An 8,119-nucleotide genomic window follows, 5' to 3' on the forward strand; every position below is an offset into this window, starting at 1 on the left:
GCAAGCACCACCAGACCACCACCCATTCAAGCACAAGCTGGAGCAGGACAGGAGTGCCCCAGCCCCCCAGTCCCCCATCCACCACCCCGCTGTCAACATCTGCCACCAACTGACGAGCTGGAGGCACGCCACCAACCGAAGAGACCCACCCGGGAGTCCCAGCATAACCCCACAGGCATGCCACCGCCATGGCCACCACGGCAGGGGCAGGGGGCCATGGTGCCGGACCTGCTTACCCGACGCACACGGACAAAGGAGACTGCCAACCTGCCAACCAGACTTGGAAACCTTCCAAGCACCGGGAGGAACCCTTAACCCTCCACAAGGAAGAGAGGAAGCCATCTCACACCAGCCAGCGTCGGACCGACAGAGGCCCCCACGGAGCTGCCACGGACTCATCATCACACAGCGCCAAGAGACAAAGCCCAGCCAGACATGGAAGAGCCCAGGTACCCGACCAAACCATCTGCCGTCCTGTGGCTGTGAGAAGTAACGTAGCGGAAAGTGTGACGTAAGTGCAATTTAGAAGGCAAGCAAGTGAGAGCCCAGTCCCCAGCCGGAGGCCACAGGTGTGCCGGCCGAGGAGACCAACAGGCGGCGCAGCGAATACAGAGGTCTCCCAACTAGGCCCCACCCCCCAGTACAGCACAGCAACAGGGGCACGACAGCCGCCATGGCAGCTACTGCAAACCAACATCGGATAGCTGTCGAAGGGCACCGCCAGCCCACCCCCCACCCCCCAGGAGTATGCAGTAATAATGTATGCATAAATTATCACTGCAGTTTATTTTCCTCCGTTTATTATTATGACTATTTATTATCATTATTTTGTGCTTTTTAATGTGTGCTTTTCTCCTCCACCCACAACCTTTGTTCTTTATCGTAACAAAGGCAACTTGAGAAACTTTGGTAGAAGAAGAATTCCAATGTACTTGAGGACAAATAAGTGAAATCTTATGTCAGGTGCTTTATCCCGGCACACCCAACCATCTATATCCTTCCCTGCACACATACACCACCTTTTTAAAAGACTAGACTAAAATTGGAATATCTCCTCTTGAAGGCCAGATAAGGCATTACTAAATAATTTCCCAAAAATGGTTTTATGCAGAACTTATCAGAGTGGATTGAGACTTTGAGAAAATCAAGGTTATTTAGCAAAAACCTTCCAGTCCTCTGCTGGGTAGAAGGGGCTGAAGCCACAAGGGTACACGCTTTATATTTAGCACAAGCGAAGGAAAAAGCAGCCACTGTATAATAAGCCAGAAGAGAGAGGTTGAACTTTGACCTCACCTCCTTTTATAGATGACAGCAACGACCTTGGGACGGTGAGAAAGGAGATTGATGATGGGTATTTTACTTAATGAGCTCATGAGAGAACAGGCCCTACCTTGGAGAGGAGGCCAGTACTGTCCTCTCCAGGTAAAAAACAGATGTCAGTGGGATCTGAATGAGTTATGTCCTTCTATCCTACCTTGTGCACATCAGCTACAACTGGACTGAACATTATATTTTCTTCCATCTATGTCTAAAAATAGCAACAGAGCATGGCTGATGAGGAATAGTCCAATGAGAAACAGGATCCCTTTCACTACAAATCATAGCTTTAAATCTCATAAAAACATTTTTTGAAAAGTTGCCTTCATGTGGTAGATTTAAAGCTGATTTAACTTTACAAACAAATTATCTTCGCACACCATCTTTGACTAGCGTCAAACAATAGCCGCTGGTTGATGATAAGACAAAAAAGTTGCCATGGAAACAGGGGTGTTTTATTTTTTCTGAGATGCGGTCACCATGGGAAAAATGTGACGTAAACGCAGAAAAGCTGGAATAGGAGAGATGAAAAGAAAGTTGGTGCAAGACACAGATGGAAAGGTTTGTGATGGGAGTGAGAATGAAACCTGCAGGATCCTTAAAAAAAAAAAAATGTGACCAAGTGTGAAAACCGCTGAAGCAGGCAAAATGTCACCGCCTGCTGCAGCCAACGCTCATGGGAAATCATCTGACCTCACAATCTGGGTTACCCCATATTAAGCAAGAGACAACAGAAGGGTAGAAAAACAGAACATGGGGGGCGATCATTTGTTTCCCACTAACTCTTTTTTTTCCCCCATATCCATCTCTGTTCGCACAGGAGGGAGGGGGCAGAACACATGGGTGTCCTCTTTCTTTCATCTTGTCTGCGCCTTACCTGGAGCAGTGCAGTTCTTAGAGCCTTCACTCTCTGTTTCCTCCAGGCTGCCATTGTCCATTTCCTGCAGTAGCCTCCTTCCTCCCCATCTCTCCCTGTCCTCGTTGCTGTGGCTGGAGATGTCAAAACCTAGTTTGTCACAGAAAAAAAAAGAAAAGAAAAATGCCTTCAACGTGATTCCTAAACAATTCAATTCAATCGACAAAATCTTACGTATAAAAGTGTGATGATGCACAAGTTTCGGTACCAACACCAAACCTATCCATGTGTGTGCATGGCAAAACTTTTGAAATGAATGAAAATATTAAGTTCAGTTAACGTATGATCAAAGAAGTCATTTATTCAGAAGGTTGTGCTAACAAACTTGCATGTTCATTGTATGCCAATTGGGTCAGTGATGGGGAAATGTAAAACTTTCCACCAGCTTTCTGGTAGCACGTCTTTGATTAAAAAGAGGAAAAGATGAGGAAGATGCTAACGAGGCGGCCAAAGACAGGAAAAAGAAGGCAGCATGTAATGTTGATTTTACAATGTGAGTCAGAGGTTTGCACTGGATGTTTATAGAAGCAGCTTCTTGCTACAATTTTATGACGCTGTCCGTTTGTTTAAATTGCATATATGGGTTGTAGCAGCATTACATTGTTTGATTTTGGCCTTGCATTGAGAGATACCCTGTTTGATTTTTTTTTTTTTTTTAATCTCTAAATTTATGAAGCAGTGTTTTTATCTGTGGCAATGGTAGGAAAATGTTCGTTCACTCATACACTGTTCTGTCCTTTCCTCCTATGTGTGACCCATTTGTTGTTGGTTTGGCCTCAATCTTTCGTTTTGTTGATGCTGTATCATGGGGATTGTTAGATAAATGCACCAAAGAGCAAATGTTCTGAATATTTGAACAGGAGTGATGGCTGGCAACCACTGTGAGGATGATTTAGTTTGGGCAGACCAGAGTGGTTTTGGTTGAGCAGCCTGGCTCTTGTGGCAACTGCTGGACTTACCTTTGGGCATGAAATGAATCAGGGAATTAAAAAAATCAATTAAACAAAATTTAATTGAATGTGATGAAACAGACCACACTTGTGACTTGTGTTATGTCTTTTCTAAAAATTTGCAAAACACCATTTTGATGTATATAGATGCAAAAAAAAACAAAACAAAACCCTACACACAACATTTGGGACATAACTGGGTCACTGTGGTTGAGTAGAATATATGTTGTGCTTCCTTCATTTGTGTCACAAATTCTCATTGGTACCTGTCCGTTTTCCTCTTTTTCATTGTCGTAATTTACTCCCAAGATCCAGTTGCTAAAGTGTGAACTGTTGTATGTTGTGAGGATCCCTCTATGGACGGGTGCATTGTGCCTGACCTTCGCTCTTTCCCGTCAATCTCATATTTTCTGTCCTTTGTTTCAGGGGGGGGCAGGGATTAATGATGCCAACTCCTAACACCTGGTTATGGCCTGGTTATGTTGTTTTAGCCCCTCAATATTTCCTTTTTTGTATGTTCTTTTCAGCAGTTACAATACTCCCCCAGCTTCTCCACACATCCAAGAGTGATTTTACTCAAAAATCTTGGCCCATGAATTATTGTGCTATTGTTATGATTTGGTGGTAACCCACTCTGACATCACCCATTGGTTTGTGGATTGCAGTTCACAAATGTTGGAATTTGTAATTTGACTTTCACCAATTTGTTTTTGACCAGAAGAGGTCATATTTGAAGGAGAAGATGGCGCTGGGCGGGTGTGGATTTGACCTGCTCTGTACCTGCTCTTATAGTAGGTATGCCCTGCTTTACCATTGTCTTTTCTTACACTTTCCTCTAAATGGGACCATAATTAAAAAAAAATGAACATCATGTTGTATCCAAGAACGCTGGTGACACTGTAATTGAGACGATGAACTCATTAGGAAAACAATTAATGAGGTCATAAATGAAGCAAGAAGTAGGACTCGTTTCCCATAGACATCAATACAATCAGACTTTTTAGAATCAGCAGAGTTGCCCTCTGACGGTCATTAGATAGAACATAGCTTTAAAGCTCTTCCACACTGGCTACACATACATTTTTAGAAACAGTCTATTGCAGGATCCTCAGTTTGTTAATTACATGTTTGTTGCCGACTCTATCCCACTTCTCAGACAATGCTAACCACTCGCCCCACAATAAGGTTGTGGATTTGGTTCCTAGGCCCGGGGCCTTTCTGTGCGGGGTTTGCATGTTCTCTCCATACCTACGTGGGTTTCCTCCCAGAATCCAAAGGTCAAAGTGCCATCATGTTTGGGTTAATTGGTGTGAGTGTGAGTGTTTGTTCATCTCTGTCTGTCTCTTTGTGATGGACTGGTGACCTGTCCAGCGCAACGTCATATAATCTCGTTCCACATCAAACAAGTACGAAGCAAAGAAATTCAATAAAATAGCGTAAACGCAAAATGACATTACTTTGTATGATAGCAGTGTCTTGGCTTTTTTTGGTTTTCATGTATAAGTTACAAGTTTATGTCCCTCAGATGTTGCAGGTAGCAAAGTGCATGTCAGGCAGTTTGTTTTATTTTTAATGACCAGGATTGTGTTCTCCGACACATTAAAGTTTGATTCTTCATGTAATGGTAGGGTAGTGAACAGCTGGAGGAGTGCGCCACAGATGTGTCAGTTTGGTACCTCCCCTTCTTTCCCCCCCACCCCCAATTCATACATTGAAGGGGGAATTTCATGATTTTCCAAAACAAAATCCTCTTGGGGGTGGTGATGGAGGTGGTGATGTAAGGGGGGGGTGCACCAACTCAAAGTGAGGCTCCCACTGCGGCTACATCTGCACATTCTTCAAGACAGCGGCTACACCAATGAATTCATTTGATACTTCAGAGAGCTCAGCAGGAGCACTCTGCCCTTTGCACTCTGCCAACCACAAGTCTGGCCTGAGAGACGGATTCAAATAGAATTAAAAAGCCTGGTTATTCAATATTCCTCAGGGGAAGGCTGAACTTTTCACCTGGACCCATCTTCATTACACCACATACAGCAGCTACAGTATGAGGATTGCGTGCCAGCACTGGGCCGCTCCTTCCTCTCCTTCTATGTTTGGCTATCTTGCACACAGAAGATGAATGTGGGAATGATTAATGTGCCACTGTGAGGAGGTGTTGAGTGCTCTGCTTAAAGCTCCACAACATCATGCTCAATTTAACAGAACTTTATTAAGTAGATCATAAATAATCTACTTCAACTGATACTCAGACAAGCCAATAAAGCGTTAACAAGAACAAAGTTGGAACAAGGGAAATGCACTACACGTCCCATTGTTGTCTCTTGTATGCTTTTAGATTTTGAACACGTGCTGGTAGCAGCGCTGTTGTATTTCCACACAACCAGGATACCCAGTGGGGAGTAAAGAGAGCCCAAAAAAAAAAAAAAAAGAGTCGCACTGATGATGCACAAATCATGAGGGTATGAATATTCATGCGAGCCTCCTGTCCATGGAAAGTGAAAAACACCTCTCACTTCAGCTGATGCTGACTCAGTAATCAAGGGAAGTGTTGGGGACACAGGCAGTGATAGGTACAGAGGGAGCAAGAGGAAAATGTAGACATCAAGTGGCTCTTATTCAAGGTTTCATCTGAATTGTGACGCTTTGGCATTCTTTTAACATGCAACAAAGCTTCAAAATGAAGTCAGAGAGAGGGAGAGGAGTACTGCGTAACTGTTTGCAGCGAGTTGGGGAGGTATAGGCCAGTGCCCCAGGACTCATTGCCCTGATTTCTCAGCTCTGCAGCTAAAACACCTGAACATGCATGAGCATCTGCATCCCTCAGCCCAGAACGATTCCCAGATCAACTCCTCTCATGACCTACTGTGTATGTCTGTGACAGCGGACACCTTGATGTTTACCCCAGTTTTCTGTCAGGTTAAACTGAGGGGGAAGTCAGGGACATCACTCCTTATTTATATGTAATCTCCTGCAACCATAAAAATAAAAACAAACAAACAAACAAAACCTTGGTTTCAATCTTCTCCTGCAAACGATTTGAAACACACACACACACACACACACACTTGGAGCAGATGGCCATGTTTGGGAGGATGAGCTCAGAAAAGCTGACGAGTTGTGGAGGAACATTAACGCAGCGTAGACAAACTTTTTCAAAAAGCACACGCAAATGACAAAAGACGGCGTGTGACATTCTGCGTTGATCCCGCCGTGCGATCATAAAGTGGGGATGATGTCGTGCCGCACATAAGGATCCTAAAGAGGATGGCTGTAAGCGGAAATGATAACGTCCCTCCGGTTCAGTTTGACGTTTTGAGACAAAAACAGAGAAACGTGTTTGCATGTTGGGGGCCACAGGCTGTGAACAAGCTGCCTGCCGGGGAATGCAGCTCGGCTCAGTCCTCACCTGAATTTTCCGCTAAGTAGGAAAACCCCTTCACGACCAGCAGCAAGCCGCCAAACAAGCATATCTGGATCAAAACCAACTCCTTTCGCCTTTTCCGTCTCGCTTTGACCTTCTTCTGGCTCGGCATCACTTGCGTCGTCCGATTCCGGAGTCGGATACCCGGCAGAGACATCCCCTCTAAGGCCGCCACATCCATGCTGATCCCCGAAGAGGAGGGGGTGTAAAAAACAAACAAACGAGGGGAAAAAGCAACCCGGTTTCTAGGGCACTGACTTGTTTCCTGGGAACGGATGAAAAGTACCGGGGAGGGGTTTCAAGGAAGCAGGGGGGATTTATTTAAATTAAAAAAAAAAAAAAGAAAGAAAGTTGGAAATTGGTCCCGTTTGGATGCTGAGGAGGTTTTTTGGCAAACACAGCGAGCTTCGGGCTGAGCTGGAGCTGCAGCTGCCCCCTCATGTCATGGTGCAGCGCTTTAGGAAGTAGAAACGCAGAGGACGGATGAGTCCGTCTGCTGAGCGTTAAGGCAGAGAGACACTGAGGGACTGAGAGAGAGAGAGAGAGGGGGGGGGGGGGGGGGGGGGGGGGGGTGCGTGGGCACGCAAAACACCATCGAGACCCAGGTCAAAAATCTCACAGCAGAAGAATATCATCAATGATCCAGTGTAAAAATAAACACGCCTACCTCTGTGAAGCGCTTAAGGTGACTTGTGTGTTTCTTGTATGTTTATCGTTGCTGCTGTTGTTGAGACTGACAGTCACAGATCCGGCATGAAAATGATTCTCACCTGAAAGAAGCTAAAACAATCCCACATAAAAAAAAAAAAGAGAAGAGTGCAACTTCAATGTTGTGTTTCCCCATTGTATTTAAAAAAAAGTACACTGACTCCTGCCTTGGGGAAGATTATTTAAAATGGGAACCCTTTCAGTTTTACAGCGTTAGAAAACGTTGATAACAAGTATGTTCAGATTTTACATATATTTTTGCAGCAAAAACTTTGAAAAAAAAAAAGGAAAATAAATATAAATATAAATAAATTATTTACAATACTTTCACCAATACAATAGATTTGGCGTAGTAGCTCAATAAGACACAATGTGTTGAAGTGAAGTGAAATGGTAGTGAAAGGGGAGATGATGATGATGATGTTTGGAAGCTGTTTGTGAGGGTGTGCTTTGCACTGCCCTCTTCTGGGAGTTCCTTTAAGTGATAGCACGCCGTCTTGCACATGTTGGAAAATAATTGAATCGCAAGATTTTGTTTGGACATTGGTTTTGGTTTCCTAACAACATTAGCAGTGCTGATGTTACAACTAATGACATTCATCCAATGAAACACAGATAAACAACGTGACAGCCAACAAACACTACAGCGGTGTCTTTTCGGCAAAGAATGACTCCTGCAAATAATAACAGCCATAGTATGAGTCAAAATATGTCAGTTATCTCAGCCAAAAGTGAATTCCTCTCACTTTCGAGAAACAAAACTAGACCATTCACTGAAGCAAACCATTCATCAGGCCTCAGACA

At 44.2% G+C, this 8,119-nt stretch overlaps 1 protein-coding gene across 1 annotated transcript in view; it reads right to left on the bottom strand.

Moving 5' to 3' along the window:
• Positions 1–7,027, bottom strand: part of slc24a3 (solute carrier family 24 member 3) — a 50,137-nt gene extending 43,110 nt beyond the window's left edge. The window contains exons 1-2 of the mRNA XM_029507895.1: positions 6,593–7,027; positions 2,195–2,323 (exon numbers count right to left, since the gene is read on the bottom strand). Of these exons, the coding sequence (XP_029363755.1) occupies positions 2,195–2,323; positions 6,593–6,788 (325 nt within the window). The 5' untranslated portion in view covers positions 6,789–7,027. The remainder of the gene's footprint in view (positions 1–2,194; positions 2,324–6,592) is intronic.
• Positions 7,028–8,119: the final 1,092 nt, after the last annotated feature.

Source organism: Echeneis naucrates, chromosome 1 (genome assembly GCF_900963305.1).
Source record: "Echeneis naucrates chromosome 1, fEcheNa1.1, whole genome shotgun sequence".
NCBI lineage: Eukaryota > Metazoa > Chordata > Actinopteri > Carangiformes > Echeneidae > Echeneis > Echeneis naucrates.